Source organism: Callithrix jacchus, chromosome 3, assembly GCF_049354715.1.
Source record: "Callithrix jacchus isolate 240 chromosome 3, calJac240_pri, whole genome shotgun sequence".
In the NCBI taxonomy this organism is placed as follows: Eukaryota; Metazoa; Chordata; class Mammalia; order Primates; family Cebidae; genus Callithrix; species Callithrix jacchus.
The window spans coordinates 104,326,120-104,344,963 of NC_133504.1; the positions used below are offsets into that span (position 1 = coordinate 104,326,120).

Genomic DNA, 18,844 nt, shown 5'->3' on the forward strand with positions numbered 1-18,844 from the left:
AGACATTTGATAAATACCTGTTAAAACAGTGATTAATACATGAATAAAGTACCCACTTCAAAACTGTTTCAATATTAAAAATACTAACACTAAGAAAAAATGAGAAATGATTTCTATTTAAATATAGTACACTTCTGTAAATAAAAAGAAGCTACTTGTGTTGCAATGACTATTCCACTATCTGTAAGAAAGAAGGTAGTCCTGCACTGGGTAATTGATTCCTAAATGTTGCAGGGAAGTGGTTTTTCAAATTGTAGTTCTAAGAACTGATTGTGGTGGGAGTCTGTGGAAATCCTCTCCTTCTCTTTTCCCGAGCAGCTCAAATTTATTGATTGCATTTATTTAGTTTAAAAGGTTTGAAAGTTTGTTCTAAGTTACAAAACACTAACAAATTAAATTATACAATATGAAAACTCTTTCCCAATATATATAGTTTTTATGAGAAGCTACAACAATGTAGCTTCTCATAATAAACTAAAGATTGAAAAATAAGCTGTTAAAACATAAATACGGTTTATATAATATTAATTGAGGTGTTTATTCTCATAATTTCTTGGTGTGCCTGTTTAGCCAAGTGACTTTGACAGGAGTGACTAAAACGATCGCCATGAACAAGAAAAATGGTAAACGAGAAAGTACATAGACACAAATTAGAAACCACAAAACTTGGTATTTAAAACTAATTAGCTATGCAACACTTAGTACACCATTTAATTTTTCTGAAGCTCAGTTTTTCTCTACCTAAAAGTGGAGTAAAAAGGTTAGATTAACTTTGTGACTTGCTCCTCTATAATTGTACAAGTTACTAATAAAAATGTAAAAGAATTTAAGTATATAATATAGTAAAACAAAAATAGAAGAATACTTTCCTTACAAAATTCTTAAAAGTCCTCTTTTCAGATAATGCCCCGGTATTTTAGAGTATAATACTTGCGGCATATAAGTATATGCCGAGACATAAAGTATTAGGATTGAAGTGATAATGTTAATTTTATTTGACAACGATATCAATGTATATTTGAAAAATACAAAAGAATCATCTCCAAATAAATGAGAACCAGTAATTAAGTTTTGAAAGTTGATCAGGCCAGTTGTAAAATATATTAAACATCAATATCTTCCTTACATAGCTACAATAACTAATTTGAAAATCCAATGGGACATCTCATTTATGATAGCACATACACATGCATGCATGCACACACACACACATGCACACATGCATGCACACACATGCACACATACACACACATCCTATAAAATTTTAGAAACAAATACAATGAAAATATATGTGAGGAACACTATAAATTTTTGTTTTGTTTTGCTTTGAGACAGAGTTTCGCTCTTGTTGCCCAGGCTGGAGTACGATAATGCAATCTCAGCTCACCTCAACCCCTGCCTCACAATTTCAAGCTATCCTGCTGCCTCAGCCTCCTAACTTGCTGGGAATACAGATGCCTGCCACCATGCCCAGCTAATGTTGTATTTTTAGTAGAGATGGGGTTTCTCCATGTTGGTCAGGCTAATCTCAAACTCCCAACTTCAGGTGATCTGCCTGCCTCAGCCTCCTAAAGTGCTGGGATTAGAGGTGCGAGCCACCGCACTCACTCTGTCAACACTATAAATCTTGAATGAGGGTTACAAAAAGGTGACTATATTGATAGATTCCATGTCATAGATGTAAAGACTCAATATTTTTAAAACTATAATTCTCTCAAAAATATTGTACAACATCCATGTAAATAACAATGGCTCAGGGGTGCTAATATTTGGCAAAAATAAACATTTATTGTTAAACATTAACTGCTAATTTTTGAAAAAAGAATAAAAATGAAAAGGCACTTATTCTTACAAATTCACACAATACATTTTAAACCTCAGGTATAAAAGAGTACTTGAGAAACAGCAATCTTGCCCATTACTGGACATTTGTACTACTTATGTCAACAATATCATTTTTTCTTTTGTTTGATCCCCATAATAAGAATATGAATTAATTTAGGAAAACTTGTTCTCTTCTTGCTTATACTTTGTGCAGCAGCACATACCTTTGTAATATGTATGCAGCATGCCCTTAATATAGGCATTTTGTATTTACTTCAATGTAATTAAAAATTTTATCACTAGAATATTCCCATTGTAATAAAGAGCCTGACCTCATTTGTGCTGCTGGCTGCTGATTTATTTTTAAGCTTGACCCTCCCTTTCTTTGGCCCCACATCTGTACAGGCTGATAAAGAAAGGCCATCCTACACCTACTTATTTGACACCTGTGGGAAACTTGAGCCTCTCAAATCTCCAGACCACAGGATTGGGAACCCTTTCCCAGCCCTAACCCCTAGTCACCAAAAAGGCTCAGCCCACTCCCTCTGTTTTGCCCAAACCAGCCTGAATTGGTTTGGGCCCATTCTGTTCTTCCTGGGAGTCTCTATGTGAGTAATTAACTTTCGTTTTCTCTTGATGTGTGGAGTATCATCAGCATTGATATCTAAATCGGATAACCAAAAACACTTATCTGACGCAAAAAGTAATACAATTTTTAAAAATCAATATTTAATGTCAGTTTGAATTGTGAGACAAAAAAAAGAAATTGAACATTTGCAATCATGTATAGTATTCAAACTGAGTTTCCTGACACAAAAAATGGATATGTTCCTTTAAAACATGACAGTGGGGCAGAAGCTGACAGGGACAAATGTACAGAATAAAATTTCCACACAAATAAAATTTCCTTTCTAATTTCCTTAATTTCATTCCTAAGAAGTCCCACAAAATAAAATTTCATAATTATTGTATTCAATAATTGTTTTGGTTATAAAATTTCTAATATATAAGATATAACAGCAATATCTTATATATTGAATTTCTACATGAAAAATATGATATATTTTGGTGTCTGACTATTCTTCCTCCTGATCCTCTCATTAAATGTTTCCTAAGCAACCTTCTAAACTATTATTTTGTCTTTGTATGAAAGCTTCAGGAGAATAAATAAATTCAGTTTCCTGCATCCTAGCCAAACCATGAATTAATAAATTGGCAGGATTAGAATCATGTTCAACAACAACCTCCCTTGGATTTATACCTGCCAGCTCTCTGCATAGATAAAGCTGGAAGATTTTGGCAGCAACTTGACTCTAGATTAGACATATTTATTTTTCAGTTGAAAAGTCTTTCTCTGCCAATATATTCAATACATTTAATTCTCAAGTACTTTTTTTGATAAGGCCTAAATTCTCATTAAAATTATCCTTTGTGAAAAAGGAACAGCATTGTTACGGTTTGAAATCCCCACCAAAACTCATCATGAAATGTAATTACCATTGTAATGGTGTTAAGAAGTAGAAACTTTAAGAGATGATTAGGTCATGAGAGCTCTGCCTTCATGAATGGATTACAGTAGTGGGTTAATTGTCACAAGAATTTGGTCCCCTTTTTGTCTCTGTCTCATGCACTTGCTTGACATATGGTGTCCTTCCACCTAGGATAACCCTTGTCAGATGCCAGCGCCAAGCCTTTGGACTTTCCAATTCCAGAACTGTGTGCCAAATAAATTTATATTCTTAATAAATTACCATGTCCATGGTATTCTAGCAGCAGAAAACAAATCAAGAGAGAAAACTTGTACCAATAAGTGGAACTGTTGCTATAATAAATACCCAAATATGTGGAAGTGACCTTGGAACTGCATCATGGCTTGAAGACTTGGAAAAAAAAAACTGCACCGCTGTGAATAGAGCTTTAAGAGGAATTCTAGTGAAGGTTTGGAAGAGAAGAGCTGTAGAGAAAGTCTGAATCTTCGTAAGAGTTTATTTAATTTGTTATGACCAGGATATTCTTAAAAATATGGAGAGTAATGGACATTCTCATGAGGTCTCAGGCAGAAATGAGGAACAGAGTATTGGAAACTAGATTGAAAGCCATCCTTGTTATAAAGTGACAAACACCTTGGCTGAATCGTGGCAATATTCAATGACTCTGTAGAATGCAGAACTTAGGAGCAATGAACTAGAATATGTGGTGGTAGAAATTTCTAAACAGCAGAGCATTCAGGTTTCTGCCTGGCTACTTTCACCTGTTTATTGTAAGATGTGAGAGAAAGATGTGAGAGAGAAATGACTTACAGATAGAGTTTATATTTAAGAGAGAAGCAGACAAAAAAAAAAAAAACTGAAAAATTTACAGGCTGACTATGTAAAGAGTGAAAAAAGTATGTTCAGGAGAGAATACCAAAAGTGCAGTCAAGTACTGTTTGCTAAATATACTAACATGGCTAAAAAGGAGCCATGTGCTATTTATCAGGACAATAGGAGAAAAATTTAAAAGGAATTTCAAAATCTTTGAGGCTGCTCCTGCATTCACAGGCTCTGGAAGGCAAAATAATTTTAGGGGATATGCCCAAGGCATTCATCATGGTCACCCTGTCCATGTAGCAATTATTCCCCCTACATTCCAATGTAACATTCTTCAGCTGCCCCAGTTGTGGCTCAAGTGGACTCAGGTGAAGCTGGGGCTGTTACTCTGCAAAGTGCACGTGGTAGGCTGTGGCAGCATCAATATAGTGTTACATCTTTAGGCAGAGTATGAGAACTGTGGCTATGGATTCCTACACCAAGAAAAGCATAAAGACCCAGACAGAGACTTGCCTCTAGGGTGAAACCACCACAGAGAGCCCCTACTAAGCCCCTACAATGTTGAATAAAAATGTGGGTTTGGACTTCACAAGGAGTTTCCACTAGGGCAATGCCTACTGGAGCCATGGAAGTGGGACCCACCCTAAGACCACAGAACTGTAGGACTAAGACAGCATGTGACTCCAACCTGTGAGAACTGCGGAAGCTGAGTCCAGCAAAGCCCAGGGGGCAGGGTTGCCTGAGGCATTGCAGGCCCAGTGTATCCAGAAATTAGGACACAGAGTAAAAGAATATTTTTTTTCCCAGCTTTATGACTTAATGTTATTTTTCCTGTTGGGTTTTAGACTTACTTGGGACCAGTTATCATTCTTTTCTTGCCTATTCCTCTGTTTTAGAATAGAAATGTCTATCCTATGACTGTCCCACCACTGCATTTTGGAAGTAGGTAATCAGTTTTGAATTCATAGCTTCACAGCTGGCAGAAATTTGCATCATGATGAATCATGTGAGTCTCACCCTTATCTGATTTAAATGAAACTCTGAAATTTGGACTTTTGAGTTAATGCTGAAACAAGTTAAAACTTTTGGAACTATATTGATAGAATGAATTTATTTCATATGTGAGAAGAACATGAGTTTTGGGGGTCCAGGGATGTAGTATTATGATTTTAGTGTCCCCTCCGAAATTCACATTGAAACTGAATTGCTATTGCAATGGTATTAAGGATAGGGACATTAAGAGGTAAATAGACTAGAAGGATGATGCCTTATGAATAGATTAATGCCCATATCATGGGAGTGGATTAGTTATCCAGGAAGGCTTGGCCCTCTTTTTCTCTCTGTCTTGTGTAGCTGATCACCATGTGATGGCCTTCTGCCATGAGATGACGCTCTCCAGATGTGGGTGCCATGGTCTTGGACTTCCCAGCCTTGAGAACCGAGTCAAAAAACTTCTGTTTTTTATAAATTTCTCTATTTGTGGTAATCAGTTAGAACAGCAGAAAAGGGACTGATACAAGTACCAACAGAAAGATTCAGTCTATTCACTATTTAAAATATTTTCTCTACTTCTAGTTTTTGTACACATAGTTTACTTCAAATATTAAATTTTTACATTTTACTCTGACTTTTCTAAGGGCATTTATATTTTATTTGACTAGCTATTTTTCTTTGGGTTTAAGAAAAGAAAGGAAAATATATGCAGAAAGAAAAAAGATGGGTAAAATAAAGAATACAAACTTCCAAATGTCTGTCTCTTTTGTGTAAAGGGTATAGGGGAATTTGTTTGTTTTATTTATCATTTCATTTTAAATCCAAGAGGCTGTGCAAGACAAATGGAAAATGTCGGAAAGGATGACATGACAAAGAGTCTAATAAACTGCTGAATGCTTATACCACTAAAAGGAGCTAAACCACAATAACTGCCTTCTGAGAATGGAACAGGTAAGTAAGTCAAACAGATTCACAACCAGGATAAGCAACGCATTGACAGTGAGGAAGAATAATGCAGTCAGTTACCCCAAATAGTTCACAAATGCTGCAACATATTATCTACTTATGAATCCTATTCTTATGAGATAAATGAAAGGCCATCACATCAAATGTCTTGCCATGTATATCTTCTAACTGAAAAAGTGCTTATTAAACCTACTGTTAATTTTCTTAGTTGATGATGTGTGCTTTTTCAAAGCATTTTATACTTTGCAACAGACAGCAAAATAATTCCAGTATCTCTAATGCTAATGACATAGTCAAGTCTATATATTTCAACCGCATTTTTTTTTTGCTTGCATAAAATTCCCTTATAAATAGATAAGGAATCCTCCCTTTATTTTTGAGATGGAGTTTCACTCTTTTTACCCAGGCTGAAGTGCAATGGTCCAATCTTGGCTCACTGAAACCTCTGCCTTCTGGGTTCAAGCAATTCTCCTGCCTCAGCCTCCCCAGTAGCTGGGACTACAGGTGTGCGCCACCATGCCCAGCTAATTTTTGTATTTTTAGTAGAGACATGGTTTCACTCTTTTGACCTCGTGATCCACCTGCCTTGGCCTCCCAAAGTGCTGGGGGAAGGCTCCCTTTTTATACGTTGATGACTCTCTCACATTTTTCTTTTTAAATATTTTGTTTCCCCATTACACTGTTTCATACTTTGAATTGGCAGAAATATTTGAGACAAAAAACATTTTTCTAAAATATGTTAAATAATTATTTATCATACCCTTTTCACATAAAAATTAAGAAAAAGTTACCTTCTTGATGGTCTCCAACATGGAGCGCCCACCCTGCCAGGGCTTCGAGTTCTTTCTGATACATGACAAACTTGCCATACTGTGCCACTTTCGGTCCTCCAGCTTCTTATGAAAAGCATTAGCAAGCAGAAGCACCGTGTCATATATGTAAAGGTTTGAAATCTGAAAAGACATTAGAAAGTGATCATTAGAATCATTGACATCAGTCATCAAGAATAAGGAGAAAAATAATTGTCTCAGCTGCTGCTGCTCATGTCGTAGATGGCTGATTGGCTGGGTTATTTATTAATCGGAAGGTTTCTTTTGTCATTTTCTGGGCAATTTTGTCATTGAGAATGAAGTCTTGTCTGATTGTATGCCTCAATTGCTTTTTCAGCTTATTTAGGTGTGAAAGAGAAGATTAAAAAAAGAAAAAGAAATTTCGACAGAGATAAGGCTGCTAGTGTCAGACCTTGGAAAATCATTGGCCCTTATTTCTCTCAGAGGAGGTAAGAATCTAAGGGCTTAAGATTGGTAGGGCAAATTGAATAATACATTTTCTGAATATGTCAAGTTGTGGCATTCTAGTTATTCAGATGGAAAAATTCCAACTTGATCTTATATATGAGTGTCATAGATACATAAAAAGGAAGCAGTCAACTGTGTGTATGTCTGTGTATATGGAGATTCTGTAATGAAATAATAGAACCATTTATAGCTTATATAGGTATACACATGCATTGCAATTCATTGATTTCACAAATACTATAAACCCTTAACTGTTTGTGAATGTGTGTTTACATTAACACGTTCTTCTAAGGTACCCATGTTATTAGCTTCTTTCTACATTCACAGGTTGTAAAATAAATTCATAGATTGAAAAATAAATTATAGCCAATTTTTTGCTAAGGTTATTTGTACTCTTACAGCTAAGTCTTGTCAGAGCTACTATTTATATTGTCAGTTAATCACCAAAGGTACTTATTTTTCAAAGAAGTTAAAAATTACTCAGAAAATATAATACCAAAAGGGATCCTAGGTCAATAAAAGCTGATTAATGTCATATTATTACCTCTGAAGGAAAAACTCAATATAAAATAAACAAAATGAGAAATCAATGTAGTGATGAAAATTAATTCCATCCTAAAGCATTTGTGTTTTTCAGATTTTTAAAAGTATATTGTTATGGTTTTTCCTGAAAACACAAGGGAGAGCATGTGGATTGTCCTCAGGTTATAATTAATAATGGGGGAAATTTTTGAAATAGTCTACCGACATCACAGAATGGTACTAATCTTTGGCTACTGAGATAGAGTCCGATGCTATGCACAGCTTTTGATAAGAGCTTCCTAACAATCCCTTGTGAGTTTTCTTTTATATACCATGTAAATCTTCAATCATTTGTGTTTGTTAAGTATCATTTTATATGTATAATACTTACAGGTCTTTTTTGTAGAGACATTGAACACTCAATGTTTGTCCTTCATAAGGAAGTATCAGGACTGGCTATTTTCACTACCATCCCAGCCACTTCCCATTTTGCCCAATGATTACTAGATAGGCTACAAAAGAATGGCTGAAATCTGCTATAAATGAAGAGTGACACTTACAGCTAACACTAGTCCATGAATCAACAGTCAGGTTGGAATTAGGTGATAAAGACCCAGCAGGAAAAGATAGATGTTACATGAAGTATAAATGTCCAGGGAAATCAAAATAATATACAATCCTCTGGCCTTGCCTACCCTCTCCTGGTTCCACTGCCTGTAACTTGGTTCCTCTTACTTCTCTAGCTTTATTTTACTCTTCACTTTGGTAAACGTGTATTAAGATTGTTGGGGTAGCATCCTTTGCTATCTTCTTACCTTTATTGAATTAGTTAACATTTTTCAGTATTTGGTTCAAAGGTTACATGCTGGGAGAATCACACCCTACCAACTTCTCATCTTCTTTTCCTATCTTACACTATGTTGAATAGTCTCTTTTTATTTATGAGAACACATAGTGCATACCTCTTTAAAATACATCAAAATACTAATTTTTTAAAAATCTGCCTTTTGCACAAAAAATAAATTCCTTTTGGATGGGGAAGGAATCTTTACATCTGTACATCTTACACCTTTTCTCCTTTATATATTTTCTCCTTATTTTTTCCCTGTAATTTAATTTATTTCCCTTAGACTTAGCCTAAAGCCTAGCACATATTTGGTTTTTGATAAACAATTGTCAAATAAAAGAAGAGAAAGGATGGAAAGAGGAGAAAAGAAAAGTCATTTTTAAAGCTGGGTATGTTCGACAGAAGTTGAAACATAAAAAATCTGGTAACCTGGGTTCTATCCAAACTTGACACTTCTGTGGCACATTCTCTTCTGCATCTATGCCGGTCTTACAGGTGAATACTTTGTACCTGATATGTGACAGGCATTTCCAGTAAATGACTACATCTCCTCCTTTGTCCACATTTCAAACTGTAAGATCAAGAAGTAGTGGTGATATTCTCTGAGCTTTTCATTACCCCTCCTAATCTGCCACTTATTTTGCAGGCAAGTTTCCATTCTTCGAGCTTCATGCTTTTTCCTATACTACGTTTTATCACTTTTGTCTGTCATTATTAACTGATCTTTTGGTCATTTTTTATTTGTGAGGTCTCTGACTCCTTTTTCACAATAATTCCAAACTATCTCTCAGCAGTAAAAAGGTCACTGCAATTTCTATACTGATAATCTTCACTTCTACTTAGGCCTCAACTACTGGGCAGAAACATACACCACCTCTAAAATCATAGACTTCAATATTTCACAGATGGCCACTCATTTCTCCCTACCTTACTTACTGGCACTACACTTGTTCTTTGACATTACCAAACCTCCAACACCCACCTGCTCTGCATTACAAGCTTTCAATATTTAACACCATCTATGGCTTGGTTTGAAATATCTTTCTTTTAGTTTTCATCATCTGGCATAGTTTCTAGGCTGATCATCTTAGTTCTCTTTCTCTGTCTTTCTCTTGTGTTTCAATGTTTTTATTAAAAATTTAGTATTCAGAATTGACACATTATTACAGATGTGATCTGACTAGGAGAGAATACTGTAAGACATTAGATCTCTTTATCTTAGCAAAATGCTTCTGACATAGAGACCATGATTATATTAAAATGGTTACAGCAAATATGATTTGCATGATACACATGCAAAATTTACCTTCAACTTAAAGATTCTGAACAGCTGTCAAACCAGGATTCTTCCATCTAGGCTTCATGTAATTGATTTTGAACTTATATTTTATCTGTACTATTTCAAATTTAGGCTTATTATTCAGTTGACACTAACAATTTGGAATGTGATTAATACAACATAAGCTTTCTCTTCTAGCCTTATGCCATTTACAAATTTGATGGGCATGTTTTATTCATTTTCATTCATGTAGTGATAGACATTTTAAAAAGTACTAGGCCCCAAATAGAATCTTGTGAATGACCACAGAGAGTTCCTTGCATTTCAGGAATAGAATATTTATCAATGCAGTTTGAATGTTCATCTGGTTCTGCAATCCTCAAACTTGGGCAAAAGAAACCCTGGTGGTAGGTTGTAGATATCAGGAAGTACTCAAAGCTACAGAATACATCTAAGGTCATATCAATACATGATCATACATCTGGTCATATCAATATTGTTTAAGATTTGATTGTTTCATTTAGATGTCAATTTTGTTTGAAGATTTGGAGAAATACAACTAAATAGTTGTAAAATAATTTGAAGTATTACTTTTAATAGTATGGAAACAGAAATGTTATAACTTTTAAAGATAACAATGAGATTTATATATTTTTGAGCTTCATTTTTCCTTCTGTCTGAGGCCAGAGTTTTCACTATCTTCCACCTTTAGCAGCCCTTTGGTGAAAATGTTTGAGTGTCATCATTCTATCAGGACTTGTCAATACCTTTCCTAAGGATGTCATGCAAAAATTTATCAAACACCACATAAAAATCAACATGCAACACATAGCTTTATGACATTCTCCCACTCTAAAAAAAAACTATAAATAAGGGCTTAGTTCGGCAGTGCCTGTTTTTAAAGAAGCCCTATTGTCTTATCTGAAGTACTCCAAACCATTTATTCTACAGTTTATCTAAACAGTAACACTTAATATGCCAAACTCTGTGAGAAGCTTTTTTCCTTTCTTTCAAAAATTGGGACAATGCACCAATCCCCTGTACTTTGGTCCTCTTCCTAAGTGTTTCTCCAGTATTTGTGAGCTTTCATATTTTGATCATCCATGCTGACTGATTGGCTACTCTGGGCAATATTTGGCAAGCTTAATTCAAAGCAGTGGGCCTATTCTTGCTATCTCCCTGCTCCTAAACCAGTGGATTACTTTTTTAAAAATGAATTTTACTCTAACCTTTCAAATTTGAAGACAATTTTTCTTAGATGGAGAAAGCAGAAGCAAAAGTATTAGAATTTTTCTGTTTTTTTCTCCATTAGCAGCCAAATTAACATTAATTCCACCAAGCAGTAAATGGATCGTTTCCTGCTTGTTACATATATTGCTAAAAACATTGTTTTCTAGCTAAAAGGTGTTCTTTAGTATTTATTTTGCAACTTCAGCTAATCCTCGGTTTTAGTCTTTTGGTCACTAATTTAAAAACTTATAAAATTTATTTTCTGTTTTTTCTAAATTTTACTTCTCTATGTATATTAAAATAGGTAACAGTCCAGAGATTAAATTTTATCACACATAAGAGGGATGTTATTATATGACAAATCCTCAAAGCAAAGGTAGTTTTCTTCTATCTGTGGGTTTGACAGGACCAAGATGAAGGTATGGGTCGGAAGGAAGGTGGTACTTCCCATACAGCTTTATTGTTTCAGTTAAGATTAGGAATATAGACATAAATAAAATATATGTTCCCAGATATGGAAGTCCTCAACAACTGAAATAGAAAGATTATATTGTTAGGCAAACATGCTGTAAAATAATTTCTTCTTTTCCCAAATGACACAGTCAATAATTTTTCTTAAGTTTGTCCTTCATTTCCTGATACTTCTTTTGACAAAAGCAACTTTTAATATTTTATAATTTTCTAAATCAAAATTATTTCATTTATTTTTTCTATTTAGAATTCTATCATTTTCATATCAATTATATTCATGACCAGTTAAAATGCAAACATGGGCCATTATAGGCATATTGACATGGTTTAGCTGTGTACCCATCAAAATCTCATCTTTAATTGTAGTTCCAATAATTCCCACATATCATAAGAGGGACCTAGTGGGAGGTAATTGAATCATGAAAAAGATAATATCTGTACGCTATTCTCATGATAGTAGCAAGTTTGTATGCTACCTGAGGGTTTTATAAGGGGCTTTCCCCACTTTTGTTCAGCACTTCTCTTTCCTGCTGCCATGTGAGGATGCGTTTGCTTCTCCTTTCACCATAAATGTAAGTTTCCTGAGACTTCCCAGCCCTGAGGAACTGTGAGTCAATTAAGTCTCTTTCCTGTACTTTATAGCAGTGTGAGAATGAACTAGTATACATATACATAAGGGTGGAACTGAAATTTAAAGAGACGTTGTTAAGGCTTCAGAGGACTTATTTTGACTTTTGCTTTTCCCTTGATTACATTCAAAAGTGTATATTCACACAAATCCAAAGCACTGTGGTATGTACGATGGAGGAAATGGTAGAGAAGCTAGAGAAGCATGTTATAGGTACTTATGATGCTGGGTTATTGAAGGGAACTATTGATGTTGAGACAGGGACTCACTTTGACACCCAGGTGGGACTACAGTAGCGCAATCTTAGCTCACTGCATCCTTGACCTCTAGGGCTCAAGTGATTCTTCTCCCCCCTCAATCTGCTGAGTACCTGGGACTACAGGCATGTACCACCATACACGGCTACATTTTTGTATTTTATTATTATTATTATTATTATTATTATTATTATTGCAGAGATGTGGTTTTGTCTTGCTGCCAAGACTGGTCTCAAACTTCTGGGTTAAAACGATTCTCCACCCTGGCCTCCAAGATTGCAGAGATTAAAGGTGTAGCTACAGCACCTGGCCATGGAAAGGACCTATTCAAAAGGAGCTTAAAATCTAGTAGGAAACAGAAAGTAGCAGGGCATGATCCTGGAGCCAGTCCACTCGCTACTATGATAATAATTCGAAGAAATGGTTGGATAAATGGTAAATCATTTTTTTTTAATTCAAGGGTGATTAAGGATAGAGATCATCTTATTTATCTAGTATTATTAGAGAGGAACTAGTTTTCCTAAGGTTCTATTTCCAAACTGTTAAAACTGAAAATCATGAAGTACAAAAATGTTTTCTATAGTAAATATTTTAAAGAACAGGTTTCTAAAATACATTAGGTTTTGCTGACTTCTAAAATTGGCCATGACTTTAATATTTGCTGATATCTCAGGGTTATTGTTTAAATGTTAACTTATATGCTAGGATTACAATGGAGTGATACCTTTAGGAGTTGTTTCATGGTACAGATTTGTTTTTGCAGGAAGAGTCCTATACTGACAGGATATATGAGTTAGTTTATCTGATTGATTTTTCCCGTGTCTCTTGCCTTGGGAGGGCTCCTTAAGGCTCCCTGCTGTTGTCTAGTGTGCCTGCTTTGTGTAACACCCCCTTCAAATTGACATATTGAGATCTCTAGTGCAAGGTGAAAAAAATCAGATAGGCTTTTTCTTAAGAAAAAGAAATAGGCATCAAGTAAGTATTTGAAGGGCATTCTTATGAGTAAGCTACAGGGACTTGGTGGTCTCTGTTTTGCTGTTCAAAGATATTATTTTTGCCTTTCAAATTCTTTGTTGTATTCTGGATGTTGAAAGTTTCAGCTATATCCTCTCAGAGTTGGATATGACCATACAATGCTACAGCAGTTTTGTGATTTCTAACTTTTTTTGTTGTTGTTGCAGTTATTCAAACTGGAGACTAATCTTTTGAGAAAGAATAAATATCTATGTCCTTCTTATGCCAGAAAAGTCAAACACATTTATTAGCTTAATAAGTCAGAGTTTGGAATCAGGAGTATCAGTTACAAATTCTCCCATGGGAAATATTATGTATCTACTTGTTTAGAAGAAAATAACCTCTACTTATTATATTTTTATTAAACAAGTGGAAATTTTTCTATAATGAGATCAAAAGGAGCAAAGATGGGAATTCTTGGCACTTTCTCCCCGTCAGACTTATGAAATTGCTGGAGGAGGAGAACTGTTCAGAAATAACATGCATAATTACAAATCCAATGCAAGTCATAAAGCTCTCCTTAAAATTTCCCAACAAAGCACCCTGGAAGAAATACCCTGGCATTTATAATATACCTCCATATTTTGAGCAAATGGATCCTTTGGATCACACAATGTTGAAGATATTCGATGGTTGCCACGGAAACACCGCTGACTTATATTCTGGGGAACTGGAAATGTCTGCCGAATAATCGTTAACCTTCCAATTGACCTTCTTACAAGTTCCTGTACGTCCACATCGTTTATTTCCTATAAGATAAGAGGTGGAAGAATTAGAGATACTTTAATACTGTAACAAAATGCAAACCTATTATGAGTTATCTGTAAATGTTAGGGATCCTGTTACTATAATATATTCTGAATCCACTGCAACACATAAAGCTTAATATTTAGTGCACATCTAAATGAAAGCAACATATTTTCAACTTGATCAACTCATTTGCATTTGCTTTCTGTGCTTTAAATTATACACATTAGTGCCTAAGCAACTCTAAATGGAGCAATTGATTTAGATATGTTTATTAATAATAAGTCTGTAATTTATAATGTTGAACATTTTAGAAACATAGGTGTGGTCAAAACGTTTAAAAAGGTCACAAAGTAAGTTGCTATTATAGTTCATTATTAGTGATTTTCAAATACCTATTATTTTGAGTATCTAGAAAGGTAGTTGCCATGTAAGAGTTATACATATGCATATGTGCATGCATGCATGCACAGACATACACACACATATAATAAGCAATAAAAAATTTGGCTTTTAATTGAGGCAAGTAGAGTAACAGGATGCATATGAAGTTTTTCTAATTATTAGGATTATTGATATTAACTTGTGTGTTTCTCTTGGTAAGGAATAGATGAAAAATTCTGTTGTTTACTACAGTCTGAATCAGAATGAGATGAGGGAGAAACCCAGTACTCTTTATCTAAATGAATTTTATCTAAACAAATTTTATCTGTTCCAAATGGAATTAGAAAAAAATGATCAAAACAAATTTTAGTTTTAAGGTAGTCTTTACTAGAGAAGTCTGTGCTTAATAATGTTCATTTAGAACATTTTAAACCAATGAAGTCTGTAATTGACATACTATTGGTTTCAATCAATTCTTATGGAAACAGAAATAAAAGATTGGACACAAAATAAGTTTTGAGCTGCAGTGAGATGTTTGATCTAAGAAGTTATTACAGAAAAATGATAGTGAAAAAAGATAATTCACAGGTGTAAATTTTCTTTTTGATTAATTACCTGTTATTATTTATTATAGCATATGTTAGATTTAAAAAATTATCCTTTATTTATGATCTTTATGAAGTATAGATTTTTCTGAAAATAAAATAATGCCTGCCATCAGCTAGATCTAGTGTAATATCCTGTATTTCTGGGCATTTAATCAATCCTTACGGTGCCATAAAAATGGTTTTTCTCAGTTTAAAATGCTGTCCTCTCCCTTTAGTCTGTGTCATTTCACTGGCCACCAGAAAATTGGCAAAGAGCAGGTCACTTTTAAGTTCTATGTAATCTACTCACAAAGTAGGATTAAATAGTGCCCTGTCAACTCCATTTCAAGCTCTGGCTTTTTAACCAGATATATTTTAAAGTTAATTAATTTGAATATTGCTATTCAATGTCTTTCAATTTTTTTTAACTCTAAATGATACAGATAGGGACTTTCATTTGAAAGGCAGTGAAAAAGTGTACCACTTATCTCATAATATTAACTAAGGTTTCTTATATATATGGTCATTTTTGCTTCAGCATTATTAAGATTTATCAACATTTTTATCATACAGCACCATCTCTATCTATCCCACTCATAATGAACTACAAAGCAGCATACAGATAAAAATTTATTTAATAAGTATCTACTATATGGTAAATAAAATACTAATTACTTTATTATCTCATTTTCTGCTAGATGATACTCTGAATCATATGCTATTTATTCTCAGTTTATAAACAAAGATTCAGGAAGACTTGAAGCTCTTCATTCACAGTACTCTGTTTATGGGACGAATTTATAAATGTCATAAAAAGAAATAGTCTCTGAAGAAGTTATATAAGCTCATATTTCCTAACAGGAATTATTTAGATTAATATTTATAAATGGTAGAAATTAAAACTGTAAAGATACATTATTTCAGCATTTCATTTCCTGATGATTCTGTAAGGAATGATGAAGTCATCTATCATGAGCCAAAGGCTCTAAGAGGACATTTTTCAAACTCACAATAAAGGAAAAGGGCTAATTACCTTTTACAGGTTTCCAAAGATAAAGTTCTCAGGCACCTCAACAACTAAAATATATCTGAAGAAATGTCAATTTGAATTGACTATATTTTGCCTATTATTATTTGAGGAAGGAAAGAGAAAGTAATTTTCTGGGAAGAAAGAATCTGCCATTCTAAATGAAACTAACAGGCAGTCTGTCTCAAAAAATTCACTTGCAATTTTAGTCTTGACATCTGATCTCAAAAACAGTTTAACAGTGATATGAAAACTTGATTAGGCAGCTATTTTATATTTACAGAACTTTACTTGTGCATTCCAAAAGGGGCATTTCAAGAGTGGCAGATGCAATGATACATAAACACCGAAAGACAAGTGATCGTATAATCTATAAAGCGATCCATTTAAATGGGAAAAAATCCAGAAATAAACTTGTGTATTAAAATATGAACCTGTTATACAATCTACTAGAATCCATATTATTCTAATGCTCTGATTTTTAAAAGGTTTAAACTGTCAGATTTTTAAAAATAATCATGTGAAGAACTAGTTTACCAAAAAAGCACTGACTCTCCTCAGCCCCCAGCACCACAAAATAGCTTAATCTTTTAAAAGATATATAGCGTTCCTGAGCTTTAAGTAATTTAAAGAACCCAGATTATAAAATTATTTTCTTTCTTATATATTCTTTATTTTATTGAGTATATTTATAAAAGTAGAATTAATGTTACAATAAAAATGATTAAATGTTTTTTAGTGAGTTAACTTTTCTATTTTACTTATTTAGGAGTAAAGGATATTTAAAAACTACTAAGAATCAAAGTCGGTATGTCCAGCAAAATATTCTTATTCACTTTGCTTTAATAATTGAATATAGGTTGAATCCTGAACTGTGAAAGATCCAAGGAAGAAAAAAGAATGCTAACATACCTTCTGGGGATACAACTCTATCTAGAAACAGTCATTTCCCAGAAGAAATGTTAGGAGAAGTGAATCATTCCTGAATTTTTGTGGTATATCAGCTTTATATTTAAATTAATAAGATTCTGGGGAAGAAAAGACTCTCAAAATCCATTAGGTTAGATGCTCATTTAGACTAAAAAATCTACTTCAAAGAAATAGTTTCCGTTTTCCCATTCTTATGCCTCTTAGCATCTAACAAATATTCTGGCTCATAGTAGGTATTCAATAGATGCTGATAATATAAAATCTAATTAATAAATGAATGGTAAGATTTTATCATCTTCTAAAGACTGATACCTGATATTTTAATTCTATATACCAGAACGCTTTAAAATGTTAAACAATTATAAATAAGACAGAGTTTAGTATTGAGATTAAACCATCTACTATGTGGTGTATTTTTTTCTTATTTGTTTATATTTTTCATATTCTAGCAAAGATGACCCTTTGATGCTTCCATAAAATTTAACATTAATATGACTCAATTATGCAAATGTTGAAAAATGGAACAAAACCAACTATAGGCTATTTACCAACAGGAAGAGAAGCAGAATGGTAACTTTCTACTTGAAAGCTTAGAATTGAGCGGTTCAATTCATCATTAAACTAGAAAAAATGAAAAATATCCATTACACATATAGGTTTTTAAAATCTCAAAACAACAACAAAACCTCCCAAACCTGCTGGGCATGGTGGCTCATGCCTGCAATCCCAGCACTTTGGTAGGCTGAGGCGGACAGATCACCTGAGGTCAGGAGTTTGAAACCATCCTGTCCAACATGGTGAAACCCTGTCTCTACTAAAAATACAAAAATTAGCCAGGACTGGTGGCACATGCCTGTAATCCTAGCTGCTCAGGAGACTGAGGCATGAGAATCGCTTGAATCTGGAAGGAAGAGGTTGCGGTAAGCGGAGATCACGCCATTTACTCCGGCCGGGGCAACAAGAGTGAAACTCTATTAAAAAAAAAAAAACGCAAACCGAAACCAACAACTTTCTCCTTAAATGTAATACTCAGGAATGATTAACAGAGAATAATGTCTTAAACTATTCAAATTAAGTAAAAACCAAAAAGCTAGTAAAATCACATTAAGACAACAAAGGTCATATTCAATATTATCGGGCAATGGAAGGAAGCGTTGAACTTCTTGCAGCTCTGAACAGTGCACATCTTCCTATCTGAATTTCTAACTTTTGTAAAACTTAAATAAAGTGTTAGGCCATCTGCCTCAGGGCCCTAAAGTGATGACAATACTTGTATGGAAAGGCTGTTCTGTTCTGTGCTGGATCCACTGATTGTGTGGAGAAGATAAATACTATTACCAAGTACTAACATATGATTGATTACACCATATGAGTTAGCACAGCCTCTCATTATTATAGCACACTTAATGCAAATGAATAAAATACATTGTTTTCAAGTTTCTACATCAATTTGTATCATGATGTACAATGCCAACTTTGATTTATATTCCCTCCTTAAAAAACTATTGATGCAATAAGATTAAATCAATGT

At 34.0% G+C, this 18,844-nt stretch overlaps 1 protein-coding gene across 5 annotated transcripts in view; it reads right to left on the bottom strand.

Annotated features, from left to right (window-relative positions):
- The window catches only part of GRID2 (glutamate ionotropic receptor delta type subunit 2), a 1,554,413-nt gene that overhangs the window by 599,525 nt on the left and 936,044 nt on the right, over positions 1-18,844 (bottom strand). For all 5 annotated transcript variants that reach the window (XM_035294542.3, XM_035294543.3, XM_002745586.7 and 2 more), the window contains 2 exons: positions 14,214-14,387; positions 6,884-7,045 (listed from right to left, as the gene is read on the bottom strand). In XM_035294542.3, coding sequence (XP_035150433.1) covers positions 6,884-7,045; positions 14,214-14,387 — 336 coding nt within the window. The remainder of the gene's footprint in view (positions 1-6,883; positions 7,046-14,213; positions 14,388-18,844) is intronic.